General features: G+C 40.8%; 1 protein-coding gene across 2 annotated transcripts in view; it reads left to right on the top strand.

Moving 5' to 3' along the window:
- glsb (glutaminase b) overlaps positions 1 to 13,535 on the top strand; it is a 53,362-nt gene extending 39,827 nt beyond the window's left edge. The window contains exons 9-12 of one of the 2 annotated variants that reach the window (XM_039817439.1): positions 7,041 to 7,102; positions 8,558 to 8,634; positions 10,612 to 10,675; positions 12,648 to 13,535. In XM_039817439.1, coding sequence (XP_039673373.1) covers positions 7,041 to 7,102; positions 8,558 to 8,634; positions 10,612 to 10,675; positions 12,648 to 12,795 — 351 coding nt within the window. In that variant the 3' untranslated portion in view covers positions 12,796 to 13,535. The remainder of the gene's footprint in view (positions 1 to 7,040; positions 7,103 to 8,557; positions 8,635 to 10,611; positions 10,676 to 12,647) is intronic. The other variant, XM_039817434.1, reaches the window with a different exon arrangement.
- Positions 13,536 to 16,377: the final 2,842 nt, after the last annotated feature.

Here is a 16,377-nt window from a genome sequence, read left to right as displayed (position 1 = left end):
CACTCGGTCCCAGGCGTTTTGAAGAGGAAACATATTTGTCAGTACAGTTAACGAATAGCTATCAATGAATTATAAATATAGTCATAATAAAGATGTCACATTTTCATAATTTCCAGCACATCTCTAAGAATGGAAGTCTTAAAGCTATAGTGCATAGTTTCTGCCACCCCATGAGGAATTCTAAGTAATGACAACAACACTGTCGGTGCGTCCGCATGATACGAGCTTTGCATGATCGTCGACCTCTGTCTCACTCTTTACACTCTGATTATTACTCTGCACAATCAAGCGCATGACAGAGGGGCTTTGAATGCAGTTACCAGTATGTCCATGGAAATAACTAGATGTGTATGGTTCATGTCATGTATGTAATGCTTCTTTTTTTTCTCTCTGTGAATTCTTGTTCTTCCATTTCGCATGCATATTTTTGTATGATTTGATAAATGTGTCTTTAATTCCATGTAATCAGTATGTTTTAACTTCATTTGATTACCTTCCACCTGTCTTTGTTCATGTCGATTTGTGTCTCTTGGACATACATTTTACTTGCGACATGGAAATTGCAGATACATTTACAAACTATCTCTACCATTGCAATTTGGTGACCTTGGAATTGGAAGGTTCTCTAATGTTTTGGTCAGATATTAGATATTCTTGTATACGCAGTTTTACAAGCAGATTTTATGGCCAAAGAAAAAGATTTTGGAAAGTTGTTACATGGGTTGTAAAATCCCAAAAAGTGAATGTCCCCAAACATTGGGTAGATGAAGCCTTACAGTTCCAAGCTCATGACTGTCAAACGTTCCTATGTTTTGATTTCTTTATCCAGTCCACATGGTTGTAATTCTGTATGTAAAGTCTCCATAAACTATATCAACTGTCCTGTCTGCTTGGAGGAGAAGACAGCACTAAGACATGTCTTCCTTCACTATTCTGAGCAAATACTAAAGTCTCTTTGGCTGTGATGGACTTGCAGACATGACAGTGAAAGTGGTGTTAAGATTTTTTTTTTTTAGCCTTTGTGTCCCTTGTATAATATCTAATAAAGCACTATTATATATATCATCCCATTTCTCTGTGCCTATAACTGTTCTTTAACAAGTCGAATAGAAATAGTTAAAGGATCCTTCTGCATACTTAAAGGGTAATTCTTTTTTTATATATATATTCTCCCATGTATTGGTGTCTAAGTGAGTAATGTGAACAAAAATCTTTGAAATTGGTCCAGTATTGAGCGAGAACGCTGTAACCGGCAGCCGCAAACCGGGCTGCAATTGAACCCTCTAGGGCAAACGCGCACCGTCAATTTCCATCCACTAAAAGTTGTGTTTTTGCCGCCGTCAGGCTCAGATTATTATTCTAAGTGTCTGACAACATTATGGTAAGGCTCCCTACAGAGATAGACATTTTTGTTAAAAAGTAAGAACCTTTTTGTTTAAGCAGGAACCGCTCCGAAATCACCACCACCAAACCCACCAGACTCCATTTAAATAAACAATACTTTAAGCGTGTAAAGAGCCAGCATATTTTCACATGTAAATGGGTGAATGAAGGGTTTATTTCAACCAAAACAGAGCGGTGATTGTTGGAACAGTGGAAAGACGAACCAGTGGTCTCATAGTGGTCATGTCAAAAAAAGACGAGATCACCAAGGATCACCACCTTTTTTGGTTGTTTCAACTTGCATATATAGATTTCCTGAACAGAAAAGGGCGCCTTGTAATTCCCCCCCTATTTTAACGATCTAAGCGCACGGCGTGACGCGCCTGGCGCAGGTGCGTTTAGGGCGTGTCGAATCCACATTTGCTAGTTTGACGGTGGAAAAAAAGCGTCCGTGTGCTGTGCGCATGGTTCAAAAGGGTTGTTCTTAGTGTCTTCATTAATTCATAGGTGTGTTTTGGGCGTAACATGCACTATACCAATCAGAGGGTCATCTCTCAATCCCTTTAAAAGCCAGGTGCGTTTGGACCTTGGAGCATTGCTATTATGATGGAGGATTTGCACCGTAATATTTTTATTTGTAATGTTCTGCATGTTTGTGTGCTGCTGCGCTTCCCTGTGTGTGTAACAAGCATAGTGTGTGTCCCTGTGTGTGTAACAAGCATAGTGTGTGGGCGCTGTGCACGAGCCTAGGCGCATTTTACTAATTTGCTGTTAAAGGTCCCATGGCATGAAAATTTCACTTTATGAGGTTTCTTTTAACATTAATATGCGTTCCCCCAGCCTGCCTATTGTCCCCCAGTGGCTAGAAATGGTGATAGGTTTAAACCGAGCCCTGGGTATCCTGCTCTGCCTTTGAGAAAATGAAAGCTCAGATGGGCCGATCTGGAATCTTCTCCTTATGAGGTCATAAGGAGCAAGGTTACCTCCCCTTTCTCTGCTTTGCCCACCCAGAGAATTTGGCCCGCCCATGAGAGAGAGATATCATGGCTTTCAAACGAGCAAAGTGGCAGTTGGTCAAGGCCACACCCCCCCCCTCCACCTTGCCCCCCCCCCTCTCCTCCTCAATAGCTACAGACACAGAAATGGCACATCCTAAGGAAAGCTCATTGTGGGACTGGCTCTAATTCTGCACCAAGGCTGAATTTTGGGAAAGAGACTTCAGATACAGTATTAGGGGACCACTAAGGTCTATATAGAAGAGACTTCAGATACAGTATTAGGGGACCACTAAGGTCTATATAAAAGAGACTTCAGATACAGTATTAGGGGACCACTAAGGTCTATATAAAAGAGACTTCAGATACAGTATTAGGGGACCACTAAGGTCTATATAAAAGAGACTTCAGATACAGTATTAGGGGACCACTAAGGTCTATATAAAAGAGACTTCAGATACAGTATTAGGGGACCACTAAGGTCTATATAAAAGAGACTTCAGATACAGTATTAGGGGACCACTAAGGTCTATATAAAAGAGACTTCAGATACAGTATTAGGGGACCACTAAGGCCTATATAAAAGAGACTTCAGATACAGTATTAGGGGACCACTAAGGCCTATATAAAAGAGACTTCAGATACAGTATTAGGGGACCACTAAGGTCTATATAAAAGAGACTTCAGATACAGTATTAGGGCACCACTAAGGTCTATATAAAAGAGACTTCAGATACAGTATTAGGGCACCACTAAGGTCTATATAAAAGCATCCAAAGAGCACCATGTCATGGGACCTTTAAAATAACAATGAAATGCTGCGTTATGACTTTAGACCAGCTTTTTGTTGGTCAATGGCGCAATACTCCCAGAATGCACCTGAACACACCTCCCTGTAAGACCAGCACGCCCATGGGTGCACAGTTGGGCGCAGGTGCATTTGCTATTTCCCGCTGGATGGGAAATTGACAACTGCGTCGGTCTTAAACTAGCAAAGACACTTGCGTCGGGCTTTGCGCTGCGCGTGGTCCAAGATAGGACCCCAAGCATCTAGTTAATGACCCCATTAAAATGAAATGACGTGGATTTGGATACAAACACTGGCTGCTACTTATTAGTTAAGTTCAGGCGCGGCCCACAATCAAACAACAAGTTCTAAAAGTAACTTCCCTCAGGTAGAAGTGTGGCAGAGGATAAAATAATTTTTTCAAAATTTGACACAGCTTTTGTGCATTCTTGAGCAAAATTCTGCAATCATTTGTAAGAAAATACATTCTATTAAAAGAAAAGAAATCCAAGCATATTGAACCAACTGTGACCTTCCGATTAACGAACATACAGAGATAGAGGGATGTGAGGAGGAAATGTCATGCTTCTGAAGTTGCGTGTGTGTGTTGCGTGTCTTACGTGTTTTTCCATGTTATCACTGTCTGAATCGGTGAAGATGTGAGCCTGAATGAAGTGAGGCTTTGGGTGACCTGAGGCCCGTGTTCTGTGCTCCCTTCTGTCTGCTACTGCTTCTACGTGTCTGAGCTTTAACACTGAGTATTTGCTTTAATCGTTTGACGTTTAGTTTCAGCTAGGCTTTAACGGTTGTAACTGGTGAATACTGAATATTTTAATGGGTGTTACTTTTGCTGCATGCTTTCTGTGGTGTTCACATCCGGTCATTTCAGTGAATTATAAAGATTTTTGGTTACACTTGACTTGAAGGTATCTACATAAGAGTGACGTGACACTGTCATGAACGTGTCATAAACACTATAAACAAGTCTTAAACGTTTATGACATAACAATCCAGTCATTAAGTGTCATTCGGTTTTTGTCATGACAAGTTCTGGCTAGGGTTAGAGTTCTGGTTAGGGTTAGGGTTAGGGTTCATGTGTCATGACTGTGTCATGTGTTCATGACAGTGTCATGTCACTCTTATGTAGGTACCTTCAAGTAAAGTGTTACCAGATTTGTTTTCAGTAAAATTCTCTTTAGAATTAAAATTCTTGCAAAGTAAACTGTATGCTATTACACTGAAATAGTGTAATACATTCTTTCACATACTAGCCTGTATTGAAGTCCCCATACAGGCTAGTATCTGTCCTCGTTTACTCGTTTCTTTGCGTGTTTTCAACTCCTGAAGTTTTGCTTACAGGAAATGATTGATTCCTGTTTGATGGTAAGTCTGTACTGCTGCAGGGATCTCTTTCAGAGCTCTGTGACTGGGTGTTGTTCTTGTAATTGAGTAGATGTAGCTTTGTCTGCGATGGTAGTCAGCTGAGGTGAAGTCTCTTTCATAGTGCATCTATAGTTACTGAACATGTGTGTGTAATTCAGACCTGTGTGTAATAACAACAGAGTGAAATCATTGTAATTTCCCCTTGCGGGATTAATAAAGTATACATTATTATTACTATTATTAGTTAACCCTTTAGCATTCCACCCTCTTTTTCTAGAGGGGTGGGGGACAGGGGATGTTTAGGGGGTGATAGCAGGTCAACAGTAGATTCCACATAGAAGTGGTGTACAGCATTTAAAAGCAAAATTTGGCATACAAAAAAATTGTGTCAAGTTATTCTAGTCATGATTCATGAATAAATAATAATGAATTGATTAAATAATTATAATAAGTTGTGAAAGTGTATGAGGGCTTACATTATGAAATGAGGGTATGCTCACTTATGTCTCATTAGTTGTTGCAGCAGTTTTGGGTTATGTTACACACATTTTTTTTTACCATTCAAGATTTAATAGAATGGCCAGAAATCCCTCCAAAATACCACATCAAGACACCGAGACCTCAGGGTAAAGCATAAAAAAAAATCCATGATGTGATTTGGTATCAAAAAACTTTTGACATTTGGATGGCGAGCACTTCTGTTCAGGAAACTGCTCAAAAATGGGCTCACTAAATTGAAATGGCTACTATGGGGACACACATTACCACAAGTGAATACAATTGGGCTCATTGAATCCACAAGAGTCTGTTTCACATCATACCCAAATAATGCAACTCCAAATCCCCAGTATGCAGAAATATTCAAATTCACTATTTTAGCAAAGGCGGAAATAACACATTTATACTGCATGAGAAAAACTGCATGCTTTTTGCCACAAACATAAAGTGGTCATGTCTGTAAAGGGGAAACTGGCAGGTACCCACATAACCATTTTCACTGCGATAACTTGAGGTCAGAGGTCAGGGGACCCTTTTGAAAATGGCTACGCCAAAACTTTAGCCTAACTTTGAAGCATTATTTAACACCCTTCGTGACGAACTAGCATCGTCTAGTTTCATATGATACCAAAATATTCACTCTATCTTCAACTCTCAGCCTGCTACAGCCTCTGAAAGACACAAAGTAGGCCAGGAGTGGCAAGTGGTGCATTCTCTTTAAAGCTTAGAGTTTTATCTTTCTTTCGTCGCGATAAGATGATTATGTCCAACTTCAAGATTAAGTTCAATTTTCAACATCCCCCGAACAGACCAAAACCATCAAGGAACTGATCCTACTGACGATATTGTGTGCGTATCATAGAGCCCCATTGTTGTCTAAAAACTATTAAAAACACATTAATGAGTCACACTGTTGCACTGAGGCTACGTTCACACCGCAAGTCTTAAAGTTTAATTCTGATCCGATTTTTTTGTTGGGCTGTTCACATGACCTTTTAAAATGTGGCCTATATCAGATTCCAGTGTGAACTGTTTGCAGTTTCGAACTGACCCGCATGCGCAAAAGAACAGTAAGTCTAACACCTCCCTCTCCCTCCAGTGACTTGCTCCATCACTGTTCTCCATGTTGTAGGCCTAGTCCAGTTTTTAATTGTTACTGTCTGTGTCTCGGGCCCAAACGCCCGCTGGCGCATAATTGGGACAAATGTCGATGTAGATTGACGTAAAAGTCACATCAAATCCGCCTTGGTTGTTCACACTGCGGCTGCACTGAAAAAAAATCAGACCTGGGTCTGATTCAGGACCACATATGGAAGTGGTCTAAATCTGATTTAAAAAACATCTGAACTGATCAAGATTTGAGTGTTCACGCTACTTCTGAAGAAGTCTGACCTGTTCCCAAAAGAATCCGATTTGGGCCACTTCATCACCATCAAAACACACACACTGTAGTTTATTTAGACTCAATCCCACACACACCGTCCTGCTGCTGGAAATACTCACTACAACACCAAATGTGTATTAATCCATAGCTGAAAATAGTCCCCAACAAATGCACTATTTATTCCTGTTTGAGCAATGTTTGCTAAAAGGTACAAACCACTATATATGTGAGCAGGTTTTTTTAAAAAGTGTACGTCTTCAGTAGGAACAAATGTTCTTGGGACGGAGAGCCACAGACAGGGTAGGGACGTCTGAAAGTACTGACAGATAAACTGCTGCTGCTGCTTTTTTTATGGAAACTGTTGACAATAAGAAAACTATAGAATAATACCGGCCTCATCCTTTAAATATGCGAATGAATAATGAATGACAGTGAAACTGAAATATGTAAAATTAGTCATATATGAAGTCATTTCTGTTTTATACCCACTGGTAGAATTTGGTAGCATGCCTTCTAGCTGCTGGAGTTGGTGGAGCAGTAGTGAAAATAGGGCGAGTCTGTGGTCCTTCTGCAAATGTTTCTCTCTCTCTTTGTCTGTCTCTGTCCACAGGTCAAGTCTGTCATCAACCTGCTGTTTGCTGCCTACACAGGAGACGTCTCTGCACTGAGGAGGTGAACTGCTCACACTCTTGTTCACATTTACTAAACTTATTCAGGCTTATTTCACTTTGGTCACCCTTTGGACGTCCATTCCAAATAAAAGTAAACCGTGTGTAATTATGTATTCGCTGACGCTCACACAAAAACAGAGAGATGGTAAATAGCCTCCCCAGAGAGGACATTTTGCCTCTCCTCTCTCAGCTTTTCACTTTGGTGACTTCAGGTGGCCGCAAGAGGAACCTTTAAAGGTCCCATGACATGGTGCTCTTTGGATGCTTTTATATAGGCCTTAGTGGTCCCCTAATACTGTATCTGAAGTCGCTTTTATATAGACCTTAGTGGTCCCCTAATACTGTATCTGAAGTCTCTTTTATATAGACCTTAGTGGTCCCCTAATACTGTATCTGAAGTCTCTTTTATATAGACCTTAGTGGTCCCCTAATACTGTATCTGAAGTCTCTTTTATATAGACCTTAGTGGTCCCCTAATACTGTATCTGAAGTCGCTTTTATATAGGCCTTAGTGGTCCCCTAATACTGTATCTGAAGTCGCTTTTATATAGGCCTTAGTGGTCCCCTAATACTGTATCTGAAGTTGCTTTTATATAGACCTTAGTGGTCCCCTAATACTGTATCTGAAGTCTCTTTCCTGAAATTCAGCCTTGGTGCAGAATTACAGCCAGTCCCACAATGAGCTTTCCTTATGATGTGCCATTTCTGTGTCTGTAGCTATTGAGGAGGAAAGGGGGGGGCAAGGTGGAGGGTGGGGGTGTGGCCTTGACCTCATAAAGTGACATTTTCATGCCATGGGACCTTTAAAACAAGTTTAACTGATGGGTTGAGTTTTCTTGTATCCTTGAGGTCATGTCACCAAGGGGGTAAGCGTCTGTCAACAACCCGTAGCTCCTATGGCGCCATTTTGATGCTAACAAGCACTCACCTGCCGTCAGCATCCCATTTACTCCCATTCATTTTGACGTCACTTTGACAGCGAATAACTTTACATCTTAAGCGTTTATAGACTCTATTTGTCCATTGTTTATTTCTAAAGAAACACAACAATGTATTAAAGGCTCCATTACCTTGTATCTCACGTTATGGCTCCGTAGCAGACGTTTTTGTGAAAATAAGCGTGCGGGCCGGTTGGCATCGACGGGACGTCTTGGTGCATTTAAGTAAACCTTGTAAACTCATGGTGCATTCAGGTGCAAATAAAACATGTTGTCAAAGTCATTGTTAGAACTGTAATAGTATATTAATTAAGTACTTATATCGGTACTCTATATTGGCAGGTACCCAAATGTAGTACATATTATAATTTTGGAAAACAGCATAGGCCTATATTTGGAGGAAAAATGCCAACATTGTAGTGTTTCAGTTACACTGTTATATTGGCTGATAAGGTGTGTAATTTTGCAAAGAATGCAACTATCTAAGGTACTTACAAAGTGCCTTTGTGTGTGTGTAGGTTTGCGCTGTCATCCATGGACATGGAGCAGAGGGACTACGACTCTAGAACGGCCCTCCATGTGGCAGCAGCTGAAGGTAACGTTCAGCCTAACAGCAACCTCTTAGTCTTTGCAGACACTGCAGCTGTCATTCCATGTTTGTCATTCAGTGCAGTTTGAACGTATTTGACCAGGGGGAGCCGCCTTACTAATAATGTGACCAGCTTATAGGTCCATGGTGACCAGGTGTCCCCGTTTTGGGTGGCCTGTCCCCGTTAATGTGTGTTAAAAACACATAGCAAGCCTTGCAATTTTGATTAAAGTGTTGTCAGGAAAAACCTGGGTAACAGAGCTGACGTCACAATGGCATTGTGCTCTTTTGCTGCTCGTTCTCTTTTATACCGTCTATAATCGCCTACTCTATATCCTTCACGTTCCACTGCCGGTACTGCAGGAAATTCTGCCGGATGCGTGTATTTTCCGTTTCCTTCCGCTTTCTCTGTGTTGGCGTTCTAACCTCCGGTGGATTTGTGAGGACTATGGTTAACTGCTCCTCAGATCTCTGCAGGGTAAATCCAGACAGCTAGCTAGACTATCTGTCCAATCTGAGTTTTTGTTCTGGCTTGACTATTTTGCAGCGGCTCTGTGCGGAGTTTAGCACCGCCCATGACGATTCTGATTGGTTTAAAGAAATGCCATTAAACGAGAGCACGTTTTCCTCCCATCCCCGAATGCTATGTGGAATAGCCAGACCTTCCTTAAATGCGCTTTGGAGGAGGGTCTGGCAAAGCGAGACTAATGATCGCCCCACACACATACGTGAGAACACTTCACCGTCCCGCTTAATTGTAGGAATTCTGATTTGTGCCGCTCTGTAGGGTTTAGTAAAATTGTAGGCCTACTTTAGAGCAGCTTTTATAAACATGAGCTTGTCTTTACATTTTCTTTAATACTGTATCCAATATTAGGCTACATATGGCTTCACTTACTTTAAAAAACTAAGTTTTTAGGCCTATAGTTTAATAATTTAATCCAAAAAACTATTGTTGCGCTAGTAACGTTACCCAATTTTACCAGTATATGTCTGCACATCAGTTTATTACAGCACAAGACCAGTTACAATGGTCAAATTACATTAAACTGGAATTGTCCCCCACTTTTCTTAAATAGTTAAGAACATCGGATAGGCCTATTCTAACATCCGGCGCTAAACTCAAATTGTTGCCTGTTTTCATTTGAGAAATCTGGTCACCTTAATAATGTATATACATACGTGCATGCGCTTAATAACCCTCTGAGACCGAGATTGGGGGGGCTGGTGATTCAGTGTGCACCCAAATCTCATTATTATCATTTTTAATCTGGCTTTTAATTTGGAGTAATGTTATAGCCTCAATTTTAATCATTGGGTTTTACATTATTATTTTCTATCCCTGGTGTTTATTTATTTATTTCATTTTTAATTTTATTGACTTTTATTGATTGATTTTTAACATTTTATTGTTGTAATTTTTAGCCTTGCAAAATGTTATTCATTGTTGTTGGCTATCTTTGTTTTTTTTGTTTTTTTTTATTTGTGCTTACATTTTGCTATGTGAAGTCTGGGTGCATGTTTGTATGAAATTTTCTATATAAATAAAGTTGAGTATAAAATAAATAGACCAGTGTATGTTTAACCCTGGCCACATATTTTGTGTACGGTCTGGGGCCTTTTTTCCAAAACATGAGAAATGTTATTACTACAGCATACATATATTATATATTTTATATATTTATCAATGGGGTGCTTCCAACTTTGTGGCAACAATTAGAGGAAGGCCCTTACCTGTTTTAACGTGACCGATGAAATGTGGCTGGCTGGGAGGCTGTGATAGCAGCGTGTCAGTGTCCGTGGTTTTGGAATGAGATGGTCAGCCATTACCATACAGTCTATGGCCATCACACATGGGTGTAATTCTTGGCTGCCCTTTACTTTTTTAAAGATGATTATAATTAAGAGTTAAACACACACCCTCTTCACAGTATAAGCATTTACATGATTGCGTTGTATTTCTGACTTGTGCTCTGCTTTCAGGACACACAGAGGTGGTGCGCTTCCTCCTGGAGGCCTGCAAGGTGAACCCAGTACCCAGAGACAGGTGAGTCCAGACTGACCACTGTCATCATCTGTACCTCTTCCTTCTTTTTATGTAGCAGAACTTTCACATGTCAGCCTCTCTTCATCTCACGGCTTTCTCTTTAAACTGCACATGTCAATCCCTTCTTCCTCCTGCTTACATGCTGGGGGGGTCCGATCCAGGTCCTACTCTTTTCTCGAGGGACTATAATGGCAGTTTCTGATGCCCTTTGATTAAAAACCATATGCTTATTCGAATATTTCTGCTGACCATTTCCCAAATCAATATAACAACAACGACATAATGTTATATGCTTATATATATATATATAATGTTATTAACTTGAATATAATGTAATATAATGCATGACCACAACACATGTTATGATGCTGGTGACTAGGGATGTAACGATGCAAATGTATAAACGATTGAGATTTAAAAAAATATATATTATCGCGATGCAATTTTAAAACGGCCCAGGGCGTAATCTGCTTTTGATTTCACTTGTTTCACTTCAGACGTCACTACGTCTTCTCAGTTTAGTTATTTGAAGAGATTTTTATTTTATCTATTTAGTTATCTCAATGTGGGATTTGCTTAAAGAATCAAATTATAATTTTTTTATTTAATTTTTTTATTTAAGATAAAATACAATTTCAGTTGCACTTCTGATAAGGGAACGCATCTGTTGTTTTGCACAGTTTATATAAACAAAGCAATATTTTTCCATCATTTGTCTGCAGCTCAGTCTGTTTAAAAAATCCTGAGAAAATCGTATCTTGAACTTAAAATCGTATATTGAATCATGAGTTGAGTGTACCGTTACGTCCCTACTAATGACCAGTGAAATCTAGAGCCGGTAACGTCTGTATTGGGTTAGTCTGGCATTGCCAGACCTATCTCCACAGCTTTGTGGAGTAAGGTCTGGCTACACCACACATACATTCTGGGATAGGAGAAAAAATACACTCTGGGTGGTTTGCATTTCTTTAAACCAATCACAATCGTCTTGGGCAGCGCTAAGCTCTGGACACAGCGACGGTGGCTCTGCTAAATAGTCTCAGGAAGGAACTTGTTTTGGTGGAACATTTGCACCCCGCTAAAGAAAGCTCATACAATATTAAAGGAAGGTAACTGTTCACACAATACAGAAACGGTCCAGTCAGATAGTAAATGTCGTAAACATATTCTTTGTAAATCTTTATGTTTTGTATTTTGGGGTGTTCCGTATTCCGTAGTGAGGATTGTGGGTAACTTTAGCTTCCGTTCTTGGTGTTAGCCTTGCTGCTGCAAAGACATGCTGTTGGGCTAATAAACGGTTAATATTCCGTCGTAGTCCGGTTTTTTATTGTTATATCTAGTAACATGAAACAGTGATGAATATAACACCTTACAATCATTCCCCCAAATGAACCGAGCAGGCCTGCTTCGTTGCACGATCCAAATTGTCTTCACAACTCGCCATTTTCAGCGTGCAGCTTGCTAGCTCAAAGTTTGTCATTGTTTCCCGAAGCGAAGGGAGTTTATAGGTATATGCCACCGTTTGCTGAAAAAGGGCTTATCACGGTCTCCCCTGGCTGTAGATAGGTGGGCCAACGCATTTTTTGTCTCAGTGCAAGTAATTAGGTTGTTTTTTTGTCTTTTGTTGGCTCACTTTTACTCACAACATGCTAACCGGCAACATAGGATTCCATTCACTACGCTAAGCTAACTAGCGGCGGCTCTGCCTGTGTTGCACCAAACCAAAACGATGCATGCACAAAAAATGCGTTGGCCCACCTATCTACAGCCAGGGGAGACCGTGATAAGCCCTATTTCAACAAACGGTGGCGTATCCCTTTAAGAACGGCAACACGCAGAGAGAGCAGAAGGTGAGGGGCATCCAGACAATTATCCTGGAAATATACTTCCGTTGATCCAGACTAGTATTGTGTCAATCTATTTCCCACCCGGTGTTTTTTGCGGTACCAATAGGCCTATTTCCTTTGTACAGATGGGGGAACACGCCGATAGAAGAAGCGGTGCACTTTGGCCACCACGACGTGGTCACCATCCTGCAGAAACACAATGAGAAATACAGCCCGCCCGCTGGGGCTGGCGACAAAGAGAGTGCTGAGAAGAACCTGGACAGCCTGCTGTAGACCTGCTGCACACATCCAACATACTTTAGGTGGACCATTGTGCTTGAACAACTTTATACATTAGTGACCATACTTTGGATATGTGTGGTGAATTAGTTATTGTTGCTGTGTCCCGTCTGGTGTGCTTTGCTTTGTGGCTGTACGTCGCTGCTCTACTTCATATCTCTCCCCTGCCTCTATCATAACGCTGTGTGTGTTGTGTGTGTGAGTGGGCGTCTTATCAATGCTGTTTAAACAAATGATACAATATCTGGACATCTGTAATGCAATGCTTACGGTATATTACTCATGTCATGTGTCGGTCAGAGGTGGGAGACTCTAGTAACACGACAAACTTGAGGACTTGAGACTTGCTTGACTTACATTGATAAACGACTTGAGACTTGACTTAGACTTGAGACAGCTGACTCGAAAGGACTTTTTATTAATGTAATAACAATGTAATATTTGCTTTTTTCAAGCTATTGAGAAGTTACGTTTTGTTTTTGAAACATGACTGGGTGATTTTTTTTTGTGGAATGTCGGCAAACCTGGCAACCTTCCAGAGTGTGGCAGACCAGCAGAGGCCAACGCGGGAGGCAGGAGGGGCTAGTCTCGCATTGGCCAGGCTCCAGGCATTCCTGCATAGGAGGAAAACGTGCTCTGGTTTATTGGTATTTCTGTAAACCAGTTACAATCGTCTTGGGCGTCGCTAAGCGCCGGACGGAGCCACGGTGCCGCTGAAAAATAGCCTCGGGAAGGAACTTGTTTTGGTGGAACGTGTGTACATTCAAAGTAGTTTTAGTCGTGCAACAGAAAGCTCAGATTGGACAGATAGTCTAGCTAGCTGTCTGGGTTTACCCTGCAGAGATCTGAGGAGCAGTTAACCATAGTCCTCAGGTTAGAACGCCAACACAAAGAAAGAGGAAGGTGACGGGACATCCGGCAGAATTTCCTGCGTCACCTGAACAATACCAAAAGTGGAACGTCGTCGATATAGGCTGGGAGGGGAGTAATGCCAAAAATAATCAAATTTGGATAAACGTTCATTTGGACCTACTTTAGACTGTATGACTTGACTTGTGACTTGCTTGGCTGAAAGCAGAGACTCGACTGGACTTGCTCGATTCTCACTACAGTGACTTGAGACTCGCTCGTGACTCACTCCCACCTCTGGTGTCGGTACTGTAAATCACATCTACGGCATCCCAGGATATAGACTGTATCAAAGTGTATTAGTTTCAGTTGTAGTTCCAGTGTAGTTCATGTTATACTATTCTCTACCTAGAAATATTTGGGTTAATACTCCAACTGTATTAGTTTTGTGAGCTAGTGAGGTGTTCGGAAATTCCGATATAAACTTTATAACGCGTCTGTGTTTGTGTAAACGTGTAAAGGCTCATAGGCATTATGTTGACACTGCAGTAATGTGCCCGTTTGGGTTCCATATGGCTGCATCTATTCTCCGATTGTTCTCCTGACTGCTGCGAGGTCAGCGGCAGGTTTTATGAAGCTGCGTCTCCTTTGAAAGATTGTACTCCGAATGTATTTTTCAGTGGCAACACTTGCAATAGAAGCACTGTATTTATTTCACAGAGATACTTTTTAAAGAGTAAAATTCATCTAAAGATGTAAGATTGTGTCATGTTTTGCACCTGGGATAAAGGCAAGTTGGTTTCTTTATTTTTGTTGTCATAGTTACATTTTTTTTCTGTGTGTGCACTGCTGGTTTTTAAACTTGACAAAAAAATGTTGATAATGTTCATAGCAGGTCATCTGCTTCTCTCCCACATCCTCCATCCCTTCCTGTCAACCCATGTCCACAACCAAAGGCCTTGTCAAATTTTAAATATCCCGGGACTCCACATGAAGAATACATACTTTTGCTAATTGGTTTCATCATTGGCCATCACATTGTTGGGTTTTGCTGCACAGAACCATTTCAGCAGCACCAGGACAATTTCTGAAACTTTTGACAATTACCAATCTGAATGGACTTCTTTCAGTAATTCTTACTTTAGTATTCTGATGTTACTTATGCAGTAGAAAGTTATTTCCAAATGCTCTTTCACACACATCTAAACCAACGACAATGACTGTACTGTTAGAATGTTATGGATTTTACCCAGTGACATTAAAGGTGCCGTAGGTAGGATTGTGAAGACCCAGGACTTAGCCAAAAAATGTGAACATCGACAACTTCTAAGCCCCTCCCCCCTTTCTGCTAGAGCCCAAAATGGTCTCCTAAGCCCCGCCCCCCACAAGGGAGAATGAATGCGTGTGCATGAGCAGTGATTGACACGCAGTTAGACACCCCCTCCCCCCTGGCCCTGATTGGTGCATCTGAACAGGGAGCGGTGGATTTTTTTTGTAAATCCCACTACAGGCTGTAGGTGGAGCCAGAGGAGCTGGATTATTTTTTTAAATGACCTGCTTCATGTAGTTCTACTGTAACATAGGGTCAGTTTCAGCAGATATGACAGAAAGTTATAGTTTTATACGTCTTACCTACTGCATCTTTAAGTTTGAAAAATATATTTAATATAGAAATATGAACAATGCATGCTGTGTAATTACTGTGACCTGAACTAAACTAAATAGGTCAACAGGATTCAAGTAATGCTACTGTAACATTCCTCAACACTGGAATATATATATTTCACATACAGAATGTGATCTCATTCAAAATGTGCATGACTGCTTCAATTTCACAGTAGTGATTCTTGTTGTTTGATCTTAAAAGATTGTGAACAAAGTCCATGCGGGTCACTATGGAGCCCCAGAAGTCACAAGTGTCAATAACAGACTACCAGATGATGATGAGTCAACATATAGATTTACGTACTGTAAATGTGTATAAATTGGTTAAATAATTGAACAACAAAGTTATATACATTAACTCCAATGAGGTAGCTTAAAAAAAATGCTGGTTTCTCCTCTTTAACTGTCTCTCTTCACTTCAGTAGCCCCTCAGTTGTGTTTTATCATCCTTACTGACCACAAGAGGCAGTGCTTAACACGGAACATTAGCAGTGATCCATCATTCTTAGAACCGTAGTTCTCTAGATACGATCATGAGAAAGGTTTGCCTAAAAAGCATGGCTGTGATCTGATACAGGCCATATGTGTAGTAACCTTGCAGTCTGAGTTTTTTCTGGTCTCCATTTTCCTTCTTTGCCATTTTGTTGCTAATCAAGTGGTTGGTATCATGTAACAGTGCATCAATGCCCACCACTGTTATTAACTACAGAGGGCCTATTCTTACATTCTCACACACACACACAATACACAACCTTCTCCTGGTCTTAAACAAGGTGTTCAAAAACATACTTTTGTAAACCAAATTAGACCGAATTAACAGATTATTAAGGTGGGGGTGTCAGTAAAGTCAGTGGTGTAAGTGTGTGTGTGTGTGTGTGTGTGTGTGTGTGTGTGTGTGTGTGTGTGAGTGTAAAATGCAGACAGCGCATACAGATCAACTAAAGCAACACAACCCAACCAAAGGAGAAGCAAAGAGAGCTGGAACAGCAGAGAGAGAGCTCCGAGCTGCACTGCAGCCAGGCTTAAATCACCTGCAGAGTCAGAGACACACACACACACACA

The sequence above is a fragment of the Perca fluviatilis genome, chromosome 12, assembly GCF_010015445.1.
Source record: "Perca fluviatilis chromosome 12, GENO_Pfluv_1.0, whole genome shotgun sequence".
Lineage (NCBI taxonomy): Eukaryota > Metazoa > Chordata > Actinopteri > Perciformes > Percidae > Perca > Perca fluviatilis.
This window is presented reverse-complemented; position numbering and strand designations above follow the sequence as displayed.